This window comes from Apiotrichum porosum, assembly GCF_003942205.1.
Source record: "Apiotrichum porosum strain DSM 27194 chromosome Unknown scaffold_5, whole genome shotgun sequence".
NCBI lineage: Eukaryota > Fungi > Basidiomycota > Tremellomycetes > Trichosporonales > Trichosporonaceae > Apiotrichum > Apiotrichum porosum.
In genome coordinates, this window is record NW_021167112.1 from 1,305,861 (window position 1) to 1,322,224 (window position 16,364).

The 16,364-nt window shown below is 59.1% G+C and overlaps 7 protein-coding genes and 1 non-coding gene across 8 annotated transcripts; 4 read left to right on the plus strand and 4 right to left on the minus strand.

Moving 5' to 3' along the window:
* Nucleotides 1-172: 172 nt before the first annotated feature.
* Nucleotides 173-2,621, minus strand: ESF1 (pre-rRNA-processing protein esf1; the record flags this gene model as incomplete). The annotated part of the gene is made up of 3 exons (XM_028623097.1): nt 173-365; nt 419-2,429; nt 2,480-2,621. 3 exons carry the CDS (start codon nt 2,619-2,621, stop codon nt 173-175), a joined length of 2,346 nt encoding a protein of 781 aa, XP_028476990.1.
* Nucleotides 2,622-2,905: 284 nt separating this feature from the next.
* EHS24_007753 (uncharacterized protein) lies at nt 2,906-6,777 on the plus strand (the record flags this gene model as incomplete). The annotated part of the gene is made up of 10 exons (XM_028623098.1): nt 2,906-2,999; nt 3,038-3,336; nt 3,385-3,699; nt 3,738-4,053; nt 4,093-4,715; nt 4,761-4,995; nt 5,040-5,406; nt 5,444-5,588; nt 5,630-5,852; nt 5,900-6,777. The coding sequence occupies 10 exons, from the start codon at nt 2,906-2,908 to the stop codon at nt 6,775-6,777; spliced, it is 3,495 nt and encodes a 1,164-aa protein (XP_028476991.1).
* Nucleotides 6,778-6,891: 114 nt separating this feature from the next.
* EHS24_007754 (uncharacterized protein) lies at nt 6,892-8,010 on the minus strand (the record flags this gene model as incomplete). Its single annotated transcript, XM_028623099.1, has 3 exons — nt 6,892-7,003; nt 7,051-7,410; nt 7,454-8,010. The coding sequence occupies 3 exons, from the start codon at nt 8,008-8,010 to the stop codon at nt 6,892-6,894; spliced, it is 1,029 nt and encodes a 342-aa protein (XP_028476992.1).
* A 334-nt stretch (nt 8,011-8,344) lies between these two features.
* Nucleotides 8,345-9,149, minus strand: EHS24_007755 (uncharacterized protein; the record flags this gene model as incomplete). Its single annotated transcript, XM_028623100.1, has 4 exons — nt 8,345-8,429; nt 8,646-8,720; nt 8,766-8,803; nt 9,036-9,149. 4 exons carry the CDS (start codon nt 9,147-9,149, stop codon nt 8,345-8,347), a joined length of 312 nt encoding a protein of 103 aa, XP_028476993.1.
* A 423-nt stretch (nt 9,150-9,572) lies between these two features.
* EHS24_007756 (uncharacterized protein) lies at nt 9,573-10,051 on the plus strand (the record flags this gene model as incomplete). Its single annotated transcript, XM_028623101.1, has 2 exons — nt 9,573-9,737; nt 9,791-10,051. 2 exons carry the CDS (start codon nt 9,573-9,575, stop codon nt 10,049-10,051), a joined length of 426 nt encoding a protein of 141 aa, XP_028476994.1.
* A 200-nt stretch (nt 10,052-10,251) lies between these two features.
* Nucleotides 10,252-12,755, minus strand: EHS24_007757 (uncharacterized protein; the record flags this gene model as incomplete). Its single annotated transcript, XM_028623102.1, has 5 exons — nt 10,252-12,109; nt 12,150-12,330; nt 12,376-12,456; nt 12,513-12,533; nt 12,584-12,755. 5 exons carry the CDS (start codon nt 12,753-12,755, stop codon nt 10,252-10,254), a joined length of 2,313 nt encoding a protein of 770 aa, XP_028476995.1.
* Nucleotides 12,756-14,129: 1,374 nt separating this feature from the next.
* On the plus strand, nt 14,130-14,758 carry EHS24_007758 (uncharacterized protein; the record flags this gene model as incomplete). The annotated part of the gene is made up of 5 exons (XM_028623103.1): nt 14,130-14,132; nt 14,276-14,315; nt 14,367-14,382; nt 14,456-14,561; nt 14,666-14,758. 5 exons carry the CDS (start codon nt 14,130-14,132, stop codon nt 14,756-14,758), a joined length of 258 nt encoding a protein of 85 aa, XP_028476996.1.
* An 880-nt stretch (nt 14,759-15,638) lies between these two features.
* EHS24_007759 lies at nt 15,639-15,733 on the plus strand. The gene has a single exon. It is a non-coding gene; the product is annotated as a tRNA-Gly (tRNA).
* Nucleotides 15,734-16,364: the final 631 nt, after the last annotated feature.

The following is a 16,364-nucleotide window of genomic DNA, read 5'->3' on the forward strand; positions in this document are numbered from 1 at the left end:
CTTAATCGACAAGCTCTCAACTCTAGCAAAAAGCATGAAGCATGTAGGACGTGATCACGTAGGAGAATGCAAAATACATTTGGATCATCGGAATATCCTGAGTCTATGTTGGAAAGAAGAAGCTTTTGTGGTGTTGGTGATGATGAAGTAGTGTGTGCCATGGCGAGCCAACCTAGTGCTTGCGAGTACGCTTGCGCTTGGGGCCGCCGCTCTCCATCTTGGCCTTGACGCTCGCGACGAGCGAGCTGAGGTCCTTTTCGCCGGCGCCGCCGTTGCCCGAACCGCCCGCAGCGCCGTCGCGCTTGGCGGCGTGCGACTCGCGGCTCTTCTTGAGAATGTCGCGGTTTGCCTTGACGTCCAAGAACCTGTGGGGTGATATGTCAGTTGGGTCCTCAGACACGTGGCGGAAACAACTCACTTGGGGTGGGTAGGGTCGATGGCAAACGTAGGCTCGTCGTACAGAGCGGCAAAACGGGGGTCGGCAGTGTCCACCTGGAAGCCCTCGGGACCGAGCTCCTGCTCGCGCTCCTGCTTCTTGCTCTTGCGGTTACGCTTGCGCTTCTTGCCCTCGAGCTTTTCGGCCATGACGTGGTCCTTGAGCGAGAAGTGGTGGCTCTGGTCCTCGACGAGGCCGTTGGGGTCGTCCATGTCCACGGGAGAGAAGGAACGGGCGCGCTTCTTGCCAGCAGCGTCCTTGTCCTTCTTGCCGCCCTTCTTGGGAGCAGCGTCGCCCTGCTCAGACTCCGAGTCGCCAAAGAAGTCGTCCTCAGCCTTGTCCTGGCTGGGCTTGTCGTCCTTGCCGCCGTCGGTCTTGCCATCGCGCTCGGCACGGCGGAGCTCGGCCTGCTCCTTCTTCTTGTTCTTCTTCTCCTTCATGCGACGCTGGTACTTTTCGAGAGTGGTGAGGTTCTCCTCGTCGACAGCCTCCTTGCCAGCAGCAGCGACACTGAGACCAGGGCGGAAGGTGATCTCCATGTCCTCGGCCTCCTTCTTGCCCTTGCCCTTGAGGTCGGCAAGCTCGTCCTGCCACGCGCTGCCGGCCTTGCCCCAAATGTCGCCAGTGTCGTCGTCGGCAAGCAAAAGGGCACGCAGCTTGTCCTTGCGCTCCTTCATGCGCTGCTTCTTAGTCTTCTTGTCGGCAGCGGGGGCCTCCTCCTCCTCCTCCTCTTCCTCCTCGTCGCTGGAGGCGGCAACGAGACCGCCAAAGTCCTCCTCCTCAATCTCCTCACGCGTGAGAGCGCGACGAGTCATCTTGGCACGGTTCGGGTCGTCCTGGTCCCAGGTGAGCTTCACCTTGGAGTGTCGCAGCGCGTCGGTGACAAATTCGTTGCCCTTGTAGGTCTTGGGCTCCTTGGTCGCCTCGTCGTGGAGCTCATCCTCGGCAAACTCCATGCCCTCGGGAACAAAACTCAGGTCGAGAATGTTGGCGGTGCGCTCAAACTCGGTGCCGTTGAGCTCGTTGTGGACGAGCTCGGCGGCCTCCACAGTGCTGAAAGTCGCAACGGCGTAGTAGTAGCGTAACCGCTCGAGCTGGTACTGGCGGAGCTTATCCATGTCGACGTCGTCGGAACCGGCCTCGGAGACGGTGTCGGAAAGGATCTCAAGGTCGTCCTCAATGGGGTCCAGGCCGTCGTCCCCAAGCTCGCCAGCGCCCTCACCGTCGCTCTCACCCTCGTCCTCCTCCTCATCGTCATCCTCCTCCTCGAGCATCTCCTCGTCGTCGTCATCCTCATCCACTTCCTCGTCGTCATCCTCGTCGTCATCGTCCTCGCTCTCGGCGATGGAGATCTCCTGGGTACGCTTCTTGCTCTTGGCCTTCTTCTCTCCAGGCTCAGACTTGAAGATACCGCCACCGGGGCCCATAGCGTCCTCCATGGCCATGCGCTCCTTTCCAAACTCGGAAGGGTAGATGCGGACGTTCAGGAGCTTTCCGGGAGGAGGGGTCATGCCCTTGTCGGCTTTGCGGGGTTGGTGCTTGAGGAACGAGTTGAAGATGGTGTACAGGTCGCCGGCACGCAGGTTGTCCCAGTCGAGGTTGACAATGGCCATACGCGTGGTGGGGTCCACACCTTCCTCCTCTTCCTCGTCCTCGTCGTCGCCGTCCATCTCGGGAGGGAACGCAGACTCCTCCTCGGACAGGTCAATGTTGAGGTGGTCGCCGTCGTCGCTGTCGCTCTCAGAATCCGAGGGGACGTAGGCCATCTTGCGCTTGCCGCCGAGCTCCATTTCCTCCTCCTCAACTTCAGACTCGTCGTCGCTGCCCTCGTCCTCGGAACCGGATGACGAGAGGTTGCCCTCGCCACGCGCATAGTCGATGCGCTTGGCCTCCTGCTCCTCCTCGGCCTCCTCCGACTTGAGGCGGTAGAAGCGCTTCATCTCGTCGGCACCATGGGTGGTGGCAATAGGGCGACCACGTTTGTCGACGCGGGCTTACGGTCAGCTCATCGGACAGCGATTCATAGCAGACCACGACACTCACCCTTGCCCTTCTCCTTGCCGAAGTCCTCGTTGAGGACATCCTTGAAACGCTCATCGATCTCGACCTTGAGGGCCTTCTGTTTGGGACGACGGAAGCGGGGGTCGGTCTGCAGGCGCGCAAAGCGCGCATCGGTAGGCGCCATCTTGATCTGTTGACTTGGTGCGAGAGGCGAAACCAGTTGGTCGTCAGAAAGTAGCAACAAGTGAAGCACCTCCACAACAAAGCTCCTTCAGAAATCTCAACCTCGTACTTTATTTTTACATCGTGTAGTTTTACCCCGCACCGGAAGCAAATGTATCAGACCGTCCACACACCCATGCCGCAGTGACGTTGTCGAGATGCGCGACGGGCGGCGGTGGAGAACACCGAAGCGTCCATCGATCCATAACGAACACTCAAACGGTGGTAACGACCACACCGCCCACAATGGCATCGTACATCGAACAGGAGCCTTACATCGTGCAGCCTGTGCTGTCTGATCTGTATTCAAGCCGCGACCTTCTTGACTTTGACTCGCCAGGTAGGTGTCTCGTTCCCCACATGGCTCTGACCTCACAGCTCTCATCTCGCCTGAGCCCGTACAGCAAGCTACCGCCTCGCTCTTCTCTTCCGTTTCCCAGTTTGCAGCTGGGGTGACTCAAAGAGCAGCCGGGGTGTCTCCTGGTACGGCGTCACCCCCACCAACCTCACCAACACGGTCACACACGTCTCCGCCTCTGCCGGCGGGCCCGGTGCCGACCTCGCCCGATGAGCACGAGGTGCGCTGCGTAGAGGGCTATGCGAACAACATGTATGTTGGCGGATCCGACGGTGTCATCGAGTGGTGGATATATGATGGCAACGCTGGTACAAGCGAGGTGGGTAGTGACATACGGCAACTACAGACCCATTCACTGACACCTCAGAATCGAGGGTGGAAGCTGCAGACCAAGCACAAGGTCTTCCCTGCGCGTCCTATCAGCAAGATCGTCTTACTGCCCAAGGTCGGGCGGTGCTTTGTTCTTTCAGACGGCACACTGCACCCTCTATCGCTCCCCAACCTCGAACCTGTACCCAGCAGTCAGATCCCGCCCATCCGCGGCGTCGTATCGGTGGCACTCAACGACGATGAGCTCGACCTAGGGCTGGAAACCGACAACGTCACAGATATGACGATAGTGGTTGTCAAGCGCAAGGGTCTTGTTATCTACAGGCTTGGGACGCGCATGACCTCAGTAAAGGTGGGTCGCCTGTCGTAACCTCATGTTAACCCATCCAGGAAATCCCCCTCCCTTCGCCACCGACCAGTCATGCGCTGTTCTCGACTTACTTTTGCGCTGCGCTACCAACAGACTTTGGGTTGGCATACTGTGTGATTGACCTGTCGGACGCGTCCATGACGGAGGTCTTGCCCGTGTCGCAGATTGGTGACGCGGGCGACTTTGTGCCCAACCCCAACACCGTCGTCATTCCCGGCGAGAACCAGTTCCTCGTCACCAGCTACACTGGCCAGAACACCATGGGTGTCTTCCTCAGTGGCCAGGGTGACCCCGAGCGTGGAACTATGGAATGGAGCGAGCATCCGTTGTCAATTGGTGAGTGGTACACGTATGAAAGGGTTCTGATCCTTGCAGCTGTGGAGTCGGGTTACATCATCGCCCTGTTGCGCAACAACACTATAACGATCCATTCGATAAACGAGCTGGACCATCCTGTGCAGACTATTTCTCTGGAGCCAACGCTCGGCACATTCCAGCTCAGCTATTCTCCCTATGGTGTCGCGATTCGAGACTTTATCCGAGATGAGCGAATGGCGACTGCATCGTTCACGCTCCTCAGTGGAAAGCTCTCGCCCATCAAACCCGTTCTGGCCCTGCCATCGCCGGAGAGCAAGTCTGACACTGAGCTGGGTCCAGACGCGGACACTGCTGAAACGCGATCCGAATCACCCAATGAGGAGCCTCTCCCCGGTTCTGGTCTAACCCCACCGTCGTCGCCAAAGTTCAAGAGGCAGCCTGTAAAGGTATCGTCTGAACCATCGCTTCTCACAATGAGCTCTGGTCCTCGCGATGTGCCGACCTCGTCGACCATTGCCGAGACTCTTCTTATCGGGCGCCATAGTGTGCAGGGCCTGACACCCACACCACCAATCCTTCGATTGGAGCAGCTGTGCGCTGAACGCAAGATGGACGAGGCCATTGCTCTTGTCGATGAGGAGCGACGAAAGGGACGACGGGGAGAGATTGAGGGCGATAAAGTAGGTGCCCTGCCCTTGTGCCCTTGTGTAGACCTAACAGCCCAGGCCACTCACTCTGCCACACTTCGGCTTCTCCATCTCTACCTCGCCTCCAATCTCATGCTGGAGACGGTGTTTGAGCGAGCGGGAGACTACTTTTCCAAGGGGAAAATTGACGCACGCCTTGTTGTTCGTCTGTTCCCAGAATACCGCGGGAAGGTTATTGGAACGGCCGAGGAGGTGACAGTTATGGACGGCCTGAGGCCCATTCTGGCCAAGACGGGGACGGTGGACGAGATCAGTGGGTGCTTCCGGCCTTGAGAGTGTGATTACTGACCCACCCAGTCACCGATTTTCTTGAACGGAACGCCACCAGCCATGAAGACTCGGAGAAGAACGACCTTCGCCTCGCTCTCTACGACAGTGCCAAGAGTATGCTTACCGAATTCCTCCGCAAGACGCGCACGTCTCGCCGTAAGGGCCATGGCTCGCGAGGCGCCGACTCGGCCAAGATTGACATTGTCATTGACAACACGTTTGCCAAGTTGCTTGCGGACGAGGGCCAGACGACCGAGCTCCTGAAGCTGCTTGAATCCAAGAATGACGTTGTCCTCTCGGAGCTTGAGCCCTTCCTTGCAAACAGGAAGTATGTTCTCAGCAGGGTCATGAAGCAGCAAGGCCGCACAGACCGTGTCTTGGAGCTTCTCAAGGAGTGAGTTGTGTACTGTCTGGACGAGGCTGACTGGTAGAATTGCCGAGGAACCCACCCCTAACCGCCTCTGCGCTGACCCAGTCGGTGAGCTGGTCAAGGAGCTTGAGAATGTCCAAGACCCAGAGCAGCTGCGTCAGTATGCTCTGTGGCTAGTGAAGCGCGATCCAGAACAGTGTCTGAACGTGAGTTGCCAGGTGCCCATGACCGCCAAACTGACTTCCAGCTGTTGATCACGAAAGCTGCCAAGGTCAAAGTCGACGACGCCCAGCTGTTCCAAGACTTGCAGGCCCTCGACAATGATGTTGCCCACCGTTATCTCGAGCATGTGGTCATTGGCAAGCGGTCGCCCAACCGCGAATTGAACGAGGCTTTACTGTCGCGACTGCTGGAGCAGGCTGCCGAGATGGTGCACGACGACGGTATCAAGTATCATCTTGAGGAACTGGGTAAGCTAATTTACGTCCCGCTGAGGTATCAAGCTTACCCAATACAGATGCCGAGTACCGCCTCTTGAAGGAGCCACAAGGCTACCCAGTCTTCTTCGCCGACATAGCGCCTGCCACGCCGTTCAAGACGTTGCGCCTCAAGCTAATGCTGTTCTTACAAGGGAGCCAGCATTACGACCTTGACCAGGCGTCCAGCCGACTGGAGCAGCTTTTGAAAGCGCTGGTAATGGAGCGCGTTATCGTTTTCGGCCGTCTCGGACGTGACAGGGCGGCATTGGCTCTGCTTGTCCGCGACCTGCCCGACTCTGTCTCGGCCCAAAACTACTGCACCCAAGGAGGCGAGGTCGTGCCGCCCAAGGTCGCTCGTGAGATTGTCACCCACGCTCCTGAGCTCGTCACTTGGGCTGCCATGGGAGAGGGCCGTAAACGTCGGGGCACGGTCGACTCGGACACTCAGCACAAGCTCGTGCGAGAGCTTCTCGGCGCGTACATGCGCGACGGAGGCAACACGACGCGCACGGCCGAGCTGCTGTCAGCACAGGGCATCCACCTGGACGTCAAGGAGGTGCTGAAGAAGGCACCGAACGACTGGCCCCTCGACGTCGTGACGACCTTCTACCAGCGGAGTGTGAGGAGGCAGCTTCACGAGCGGTCAAAGTGGCAGATTCTCAAGGCCATCTCGGCCGGACAAAACTTGGAGACTTCGGAACGATACCTCGATGCCATGGCGCGCATCCCGCCCACCATTGTGGATACGCCTCCCGAGGGCGACGAAAAGGTGCAGGAGGAGAAGCTCGAGGGTCTGAGCGACAACGAAAAGAGCCCCACGGAGGAGCCCGAGGAGATGGGATACGAGGTCCAGAGCAAGGAGGTCGAGCTGCAAGACATGCCGTCTGTCCGTCACGGTGCCAACACCACATACTAGGCGAGAAACAGCCGACAAGACGTTGTAATAGAGACACATCTAGATACCCTGCATATGTGATTCTGCCTCGGCTAATGTCGAATGACCTCATATGTCTGCTGCTTCTAGCTGGTTCTACTCGAGTTTCCAGACCTGGCTGCCATCGAGGCCCAGCTCTGCGAGCATACCCGTCAGGGGGCCTTGCTGGAGGTTGGGAGTGAGGGGTCCACACAGAGGACGCATGAGCCTAGATTGTCAGCTTGTGTAGCAAACTGGCCTTGGTAGCGGACTTACTGGGTAGGGAGGCACACGAGAACGAGCACGCGGCCAGAGCCTGCGAGGGCTTGCTGCATGTCGTCCTTCCTAACACTACCAGGCGGGATACGCTTCAAGTCGAGCTTGCCACCCCACTTTTGCTGCAAGGGAGTCAGGAGGGGCGCCGACCAATCCTCGCCCGCAAGGGGGTGCATGTGGAGCAGCTTGAACTGCGTCCCCACCGTGGTCGGTGCCTTTGCGAGCAGCTGGAGGAACGGCGCCACAGCCGTGCCAGTGGACACCATGATGACGGTGTCGTAGTTGTCCGGTTTGAGCGAGACGGTCGTGATGGGACCGCGGAGACCGACATTGTCCGGGGGAGTGAGCGAGTGCACCAAGCTAAGTGCTGTCAGCTCAACAGAAGATTCGCCGTCAAGCTCACCGTCCAACTTCTCCACCGCGGACACGCTTGACGACCATCTTCATCTCGCCCTCGGCCGCAACGTCGTTGATGGGCGTGTACGGGCGCTCGATCATGAGAGCCGGGTTCTTGACCATGACGTGCTGGACGACAACCTCGCCCGGTGCCGGGTGCTGTCCGCGCAGAGTGACTGCATCTTGGGCGAACTGGGGCAGCTCCGAGGGGCTGACGGGGACACCCAGGACGACGTGCTTTGGCGAAATGCGCTCGTTGGAGGAGATGGCATGCTCAGAATATGATTGAGGGTTGAGAGGCTTTTTGGACTGGGGCCACAGGTAGTAGGCTGCCACGGGGACGAGAGAGAGGGCGAGCCAGGCGGAGCTGCGTTTGGGCTTTGGAGGAGGGGGAGTGGAGGAGGACGAGGATGACGACGAGGACGCCGACGATGATGAGCTGGCTGGCAAGCCTGACGAGTTCGACGTAGACCCGCTGGTGCTAGAGGTCGACGCTGCGCGGGCAAAGGTAGGCGCAATGTGACGGGTGGACCGGCGGAGTGCTGCGCGCACTGGAATGGACATTGTTGTTGTTGTGAGGAATTGGAGCAAGTCCAAAATGATCCAGCAATCTCGGCGACCAGCGTCTTCCGATCTTTGCCCCATCTGCCTCCTGCACGTGTTTTCGTGCCTCTTTCGACCTGCACTCTAACCCCCAGCACTCTGACACCAGCACTCCACACGCTCTGTCCTCTCTACACGCTGCAACTCGCCAATTTCAACAGCTTCTGCGCCTGGGGGGCTCTGCGAGCCTACCTCCTGACTGACCCGAGGCATCTCACTGGACGACAGGGCCAGCTCCAGCGCCCTCCACACGTCCACACTGGCAATGAGTCTACGGTTTGCATGATGGTCTGGTTTAAGGCTGCGAGGGCTTGTACTCGACGGTCTCGCCGCGCGCCTCCATGCGCGCCTTGGCCTCCTGAAGGGCCCAGGTCTGGATGCTGTTGGGTGCAAGACGCGGTCGGGGAACACGGATTGACAAGTGGCAATGACGTTGGGTTCAAGTCGAGCAAATGTCGTCGAACCAGCGCATCGAGGGGTTGTATTTGCAGCGGACACGGCCAAGAGTTCAGACGTAGAGACATAGAAGGGCGCGGGGGAGTCGGAGAAGAGGAACATCAGCAACGCGTCGCTACACCATGGACACAATCACGCACCTAGTGTCGGGGCGGTAGGCGAACATGACAGTCACCAGTGCGACGCTGCCACCCATGCCGACGTAGAAGATGGTCCTGCCTATCAGTATACTCTCCTCTGCTGATCTCGGGGTGACTCACTCCCACGACTCGCGCTGGCGCTTCTGGCCCTTGGGGATCTGAACGTCAGTAGCTATCTCATAACCGGACGGGTGTGTGGGCGCGGCGACGGGCTGGCGTTCGGGGGCAGGAAATCCGCGGGCATGCACCAGATACGTGTCCCACACACGCTCTGGGTGCTCATGGCCCCCATCAAACTTGTTCCCTCCCATCGACGCGCCACACCGTCGGCTTCGAGGTTGCGACAAGTGGCAACTCGAATTGTCGATGGTGTCGTTGGGAGAGGCTCACCTTCTCGCCGAAAAGGTAGCCGGAGGGCTGGTTGTAGGATGGGCCGTGCGAGGCGGCGCGGGCCTGGCGGGGGGCGACGCGGGGGAGCGCGCGGAGGAGTGGTTGGCGGAGCATGGTGAGTGGTGGTGTCTACGCTACAGCTCTCGTTCGGCGATGGATATGCTCTAAGCACTTGGACGGCGAACCCACAGAGGACGGACAGCGACGGGAGCAAATCCCACCAGCCAGCGACCCCCCGTCGGACGGCGATATCCCGGTGTGGCACCGCCCGTGTGGGTCCAGTCGCCACCGGGGGTTTGTTATGACGAGCGTTCGTTGCATCTCTGTCCCAACCATCTTTGCATGCTCGACACGCTCGCACGACACTGATACTTCCAACGACCACCCCGCCGTCCACGGGCGACATCCCTATCACATTGGCACCGCTGGTGTAGACCACACCGGCAGCGAGACGTACGACACGACGCCTCCTATACGCCTCAAGCTCCGCCCGTACCTTCAATCCCGCAACATCCACCGCAACGCGTCTCTCACACCATGTCCAACGAAACAGCAACACCAACAACAACAAACACAGCGCACGTAGAGACAGCGAGCTCTGCGGGTTCTGGATATTCATTCTCGAGCAGTACCATCGTGCGCGCGGCCATTGCGGCTGGTATTATTGTGCTCGTGATCTGTGCGCTGCTCCTGGCCATGAAGGTAGGTGTCCAAGCAGTGATGCTGCAGAGCTGCCCCCCTCACTGACACTCCAGATCTCCTCCTGGGTCCGTTTCCGCAACCGCCTTCGCCGTGAACAAGCACTACGCAAGATCCAGGAAAACGAACACAAGGCCCACGCATTCGAGCTTGCTGCGTGGTCGGACACGCCCGGTCAGGCTCCCGTCACTGACGGACCCAACAACAGCAACAACAGTTGGTGGAAGCGCACAAAAACGGTCAAGAACACCAGGATGATGATCCGCGGCCGAGTCAACGCCTACGCCGTGTACGAGTGGGAAGGTGTCCCCGCGTAGAGACAGGCTGCTAGCAACCCACCGACACAACGACCGGGCGCGCTCGCCATACCTTGACGCGCCATAACGCTAACGCCTCCGCTTCACTTCTTCACTGCACGCTGCACACTGCACATATATATCCCACACTGTATCCCTTAGCACAATCAATGCACCGAGATGATCACTATGACGACTCTAAAAAAGAAACTACGCCGGTTTTAGGCAGCAAACTTGCCGTTACCCATGACACGGTCGCGGGCCTCCTCGTACTTTGCCTTGGTCTCGGCAACAACGTCCTCGGGGAGGGTAACGCCCTCCTTGGCCTTGAGGCCACCGTTGGTGAGCCAGTCGCGGAGGTACTGCTTGTCAAACGAGGCCTGGGGCTGGCCCTCCTTGTAGGCGGCGGCCGACCAGTAGCGCGACGAGTCAGGGGTGAGGGCCTCGTCGATGAGGATGAGCTGCTTGCCGTTGGGGGTGTCAAGGAGACCAAACTCAAACTTGGTGTCGGCAAGGATGAGGCCACGGGCAGAGGCGTACTCGGCAGCCTCGGTGTAGAGCTGGATGGCAACCTTCTCAATCTCGGCCGCGAGCTCGGCGCCGCAAATGTCCTTGCACTTGTCGGGGTGAATGTTCTCGTCGTGGTCGCCGAGGTCGGCCTTGGTCGAAGGGGTGAAGATGGGCTGGGCGAGCTTCTGCGACTCGACAAGGCCAGCAGGCATGGGGATGGTGTGGACAGTCTGCGACTTCTTGTACTCGGACCAAGCCGAGCCGGTAATGTAGCCACGGACAATGGCCTCAATCTTGACAACCTCGCACTTCTTGACAATCATGCTGCGGCCCTCGAGCTGCTCGCGGTACTCGTCGAGCGAACGAGGGAACTCCTCCCAGGCAGTGGTGGTGCCAGCGAGAGCGGCGGGGGCATCACCCTCGATCGAGGGGACGAGGACGTGGTTGGGGATGACGTGACGGAGCTTGTGGAACCAGAACATGGAGAGGTTGGTCAAGGTGGCGCCCTTCTGGGGGATACCGTTCTCCATGATGACGTCGTACGCGCTTATCCTGTCGGTAGCGACAAAGAGGAGCTTGTCGGCGTCCGCGGCGTCGGGGAGTGCGTAAATGTCGCGCACCTTGCCCTTGGAGAGAAGCTTAAGCTTGGGCATGTTGGTGTTGAGGACAGCGGTGCTGGGGCCGGCGGCGGCAGCCTTGGCCGCGGCCTTGGCGGCCTTCTCCTCCTCCTTCTTGGCGCGGAGGGCAGCACGCTCTTCTTCAGTAGGGGGGCGGTTGGGCTTGTCGGCCTTGGGGGCCTTGACCTTCTTGACCTCCTTGACCTTGGGGCCGCCGGGGCCATCAAGGACCGAGGCGCCCGGGTAAGCAGCCGCCTCGGCCGCCTGCCACTCGGGCGACTCGTCAAAGGCCTTGCGGATGGGGCCGAGGAGGGCAATAAGCGCCTCGGTGACACCGCCCTTGAGGTCTCCGGGGTGGACCTCCTCCTTGACGTAGGCATCCTCGAGGGCCTGGTACGAAGCAAAGTGCATGTCGCCGCCAAACTTCTCGGGGCGCGAGATCGAGAAGAGGGTGCCGACGGGGGAGTCGGCCTTGGCAAACGAGCCGGCGCCATTGTAGCGCTGCTCGCCACGGGCAGCGGCCTGCTCCTCGCGCAGCTCCTGGACGGGGATCAGGACGTTCTTGAGGAAGGCAAGAACACCGTTGCCCTCGACAACACCGGGAGTGCAGAGAGCAGCCTTGAGCTTGGACTTGATGTCGGCGGCCGAGTCGAGGAAGTCAATCTTGGACTTGGGTTCCGACGACGACATCTTGCCGCCCGAGAGGCCGGGGACCATGGCGTTCATAAGGTGCGCGCGCTTGGCGTAGCCGAGACGGGGAAGGTAGTGGGCTGCGTACATGAAGATCTTGCGCTGGTCAACACCACCGAACTGCATGTGGACGTCGAGGTACTGCTCGTCGAGGGCCTGGAGACCAGGGTAGAGGAGCGAGCTCATGACGGGCGAGTCCGACTCCTTGACGACATCAGCACCGGCGTGGGCAGCGGCGTTGACGGTAGTAAGAGCGTGGAACCTGGCAGTTAGATACACATGTGCCACTTTTGACGACTCACTTGTACATGTCCAGGGTGTACTCAGGGGTGAGCTGGTAGCTGGAGCCTGTGACGAACTCGAGCTTGTCGGTGGGCACGCCGAGCGAGGTGAACACGGCGTGGAGGAGGAACGAGTAGTACTTGACACGGTGCGCAAGCGACTCCCAGGTCGACTTGCCGGCGTCGAGGAAACCGTGCACATCTGTAAGGTGTCAGCACGCATTCATATCACGTCGGGTAAACCAACCGGCAAGGAGAATCTTGACGTGGACGCCAGCAGTGAGGAAGTCGGCAATCTTCATAAGGGGCACGCAGTAGGCAATGTGGGCTGCGAGCAGAGGTCAGAAAAGCGTGTCTGTCTGAACATGTTGACAAAACACCCACGGCGGCCAGTAGTAGCGGTACCTGCACCCATCAGCGTCACATCTCAAAACGTATCTTGTGGATAAACTCACCCCAGTAGAGGCGGGGGGTCTCGCCATCGGCAAGGACCTTGCGAATAATGTCACCGCTGGTAACCTCCTGGAGGCCACGGGTGATGCGCTCGTAACGCTGCTCCTGCTCGGGCGCAAGGGTGACGGTGACCGTCTCCTTGACGTCGCTGGCAAAGTCGAGCTCGTTGGACATGGTGGTTGGCTAGATTTCTGGGGTGTGGTAACACAAGGGGGATAGATTAGATAGTAGTGTCGTAGACGAACGCGTCTATACGAGAGTCGAGACAGCTACAAGAGATGGGCGGCGGCGAGCACCTTAGAGAGAGTGAGTATGAGGTTTATTGTGGAGGCGAAGAGACAAGGTCAAGGAGTCGAAATGTCGGAGGGGCGTAGGCGTGCGGCAGAACAAGGCACGCAAAATGTTGGGCCGCCTTTCTTCATTGACCGAGATTGATCCATGACAGATTGAGTCCCCCTTGTTGGCCTTGTCTTATTGTGAGTACACAGGTGTTGCCCGTGCAAGACAGTGGTATTTGTGTAGTGGGTATTACCTGCCCGGTAGTAGCTCAGCGACAGTGCCATTGTGCTGTTTAGTGACACCCGGTGTGCCCCTACCAACGTGTGGCGTGTGGCAGCGTGTCGTCCTTCGGGATCTGTCATGATCGGCGGTGCCACATTTGCAGTACACTACGTCCCGATGGCTGCCATTTCCTACAGAGTGCCCGGGCAAGCGCCAGACCTACGCCAGGGGTACACAGTGTACCAGGACGCAGACATAGCCGAGGGCGTACGTGAGACACATGCCACAGTCCCGGCCAGCCGCGTGGGTCCTCCCTCCCTCTGTGATACCCAGCACCACCAGTGTGGCTACTATCACATGCCCCCGAGAGTCACCGCATACCGACAGGTCAGTGCCTCCGGACATTGGCGACAACCCTTCAAAACTTCACGGTGTCCAGTGTGGTCACACGGGCGTTATCGGCCACCACGGAAGATGTTGGAGATTGTGGAAATCTGCCAAGTGAGAGAGGGATGCAAGGAAGCCGCCTGCCCCACAGCCCGCTCCACAACACCCCACAGCTGCAAAAGGTACACTGTACGTCACGACTGTCCATAGCCGCAACCCCGTCCCAGCATAAACATACACATCCCCATGTTGTAGGCGCAAGCCTGGTAGGCATGGACAGATTTTACGGGCCTTGAGCGGCAAAGACCTCCTCCGGCCTATCACCGGCCGCGGAACATCAGGGATATCGCTCCATCGCGACATCGGCCGGGTTTTTCACCCCGTCCGGCGGCGGCCCGACGCAACAAACTCGCCTGTAGCAGTGACGACGAGCACTGCAGATTGGAAGCGCGGGTGCATTTTTCGGCACCCAGTGGCAGCCAGCAGGAGTCCGAGTAAGTCCTACCCTCCGCCCCACGCATCCCCCACCGACCCTGTCCCCTCCTCGTCGCTTTTGCATTTGCCTGTTGCTCTTAGTTATAAGTCCTCAGTCTCGTACATCTCATCCCCCTAGACATCTAGACGTCCGCCATCTCTCCCTCACCACTCATCCTATCCAAAATGGTGAGTTGCCACGCCTGTCACAAGACTGTCACCGCGAGGAAGTCACCGCGGAGGGTTTTAGCAAATCCTTCCATTGTTTCTTTCCTTCCGGTCGTCCCCGGCGCCTATTGTCCCCCCCAACGTCGCTGACCTTGCCTTTCCAGTCGCGCGCTGCCCAGATCAAGAAGTTCATCCCCGTGGAGAGTAAGTCACATGCCCATGCGCCTTGGAGTACCCTGGCTGACGCGGCTACAGCCTACCCCATCTTCGCGTGAGTTGCAGCGACGTGGCGCAGAACAAGGGCTCGCCCAACACCACAAAACCATATACTAACCCCCGCTCAGCGTTGTTGGCGGTGCCGTTGCCGGTGCTGGCTACTACCTCTACCGCCTCTCGCAGGGCCCTGAGGTCGTCTGGAACCGTCACTCGGACTGGAAGCCTTGGAACAAGGTGAGTTGTCGACGTGTGGCAGATTGTCCACAATATCTCCGACCTTCCTACTCTTTTCTTCCACTTCTCGACACCTTTTCCTACTCCTTCTGACGCTTCTGCAGATCGAGCAGCACGAGAACATCAAGTTCATGACCGTGCACCCGACATGGTGGAAGGAGCGTGTCGCTGCTGCCAAGGTCGAGGGCTCGAACTAAGCTCGCCCTCTCCTCCCCCATCTACATTCTTCAACCCGTGTTGTCTCTTTAGTCCTTTTGCACTGCGTCTGCACGAGATGCACACCCTCTTTACGCTGTGACACCTTTTCCCTTGGGCCCGGGGGGGAGACACTCCTTCGCGCGCGTCTGTCATGTCTCACTGAAATTATTCCTCTGCTCGCGACGCGGATCGGCGGGACCGGTCCGGGGGTAAAACATGGTCTCACCAAGGCTCCGACTCTGTCCGAGCCGGCGGCTATCGCATGTTCCCGCCGATCAGCCGAGACGGCACGAGCGGAGGCGACCGACCGCGATGGGCACATGCTTTGCGCCACCGCTAATGAGCTACGGGGCGAGTGGGCACTGACGCGCGATGTGTGGCGGATTTAACGATGCTGACGTGAGAGACGACGCCTCAAAGTCATCGCAGCCTCATGCACCATTCAAGCCCCAAACCGGCTCTGTGCGAGCATTGGAGAGGTTGTCCCGCTTGCGTCTGCATTTTATGGATCATACAGAGTACGACAGCGCGACCCAGAGCGCGAGCCCTGGCAACTCCGCAACGTGCCTCGCTGGCAAAGGTCCGCGACGCTCCGATCAAGGACCCATACCGTCACATATCACAGATGGCAGACGTGGACTACACGCGCCTCGCGCTATCGCATCTCGCGTACCTCCTGGGCCGCAGGCAATCGGGATTCTATGCGTGGGGCACCGTGGATATCTCCTGGGGGAGCGGCAATGGTGCGGGCAACCAATGACTGCGGTCGCAACACGTCCACCGGCGCGTCTCGTCACGTCCCTCCCCTCTGCGTTCTCAAACGACCAACCCTTTCCATCCTCTCGACATGGTGTCACTCGATTGCTGCCTTTCATCGCCACATCCATCGTATAAGGGTTAGTATACATGCTTTCCAGAGAGTTCAACATGAACACTCAGCGCTTGGGATAGGGGTTCGAGTCCCCTTGGATGTATAGCGGCCTCTGGCCAAGAAGCAGCGAGCGCGCAAGCATTCGCAGCTTCTCCTTTTGCTTCCTGAGGGTCCTCTTGATGCTCAAGCAGCCGGGTATGAGGTTGGGAGTGGTGATGGAGGCTGGCGAAGCGCCGTGCGTGCGTAGGAGGATGGTCCTTGTTGTCCGCTTGGTGGGTCATGGAAGTGCCACACTGCCATGTGGCAGCACGTTTCGCTGCGCCGCTACGAGGCCCGCTGCCGACGCCTAACGGTCAGCGAGCTTGCGAGCGAGGCATTGGTGCATACACGCATGGCTGTCGCGGCGCAGTGCGAGCCATCGATAGAGAGCTCCCTAACACTGTCTCCTCGACACCTCGACGTCCTAAACTATCATCTCTACTTGTCCAAATCAAATCGTTGTCTCTGAGCCAAACTCCACACGCTGCGTCCACTCCAAGTGTCCTTTTGTAACAATATACATGTCCATGGCATAGAGGTGTGCAAGAATACAAAAAGTGGAGTTGGGGGAAGGGTCCTCAGTGATCTGTCAAACAGGCCGACACTCGGCATTAACCAGGACAACCCGAAGGTGCCACTAGGGTCTCCGAGCTTGACTCTAATTTGTTGGCAAGTCTCATCATAGGTGGGTGTGG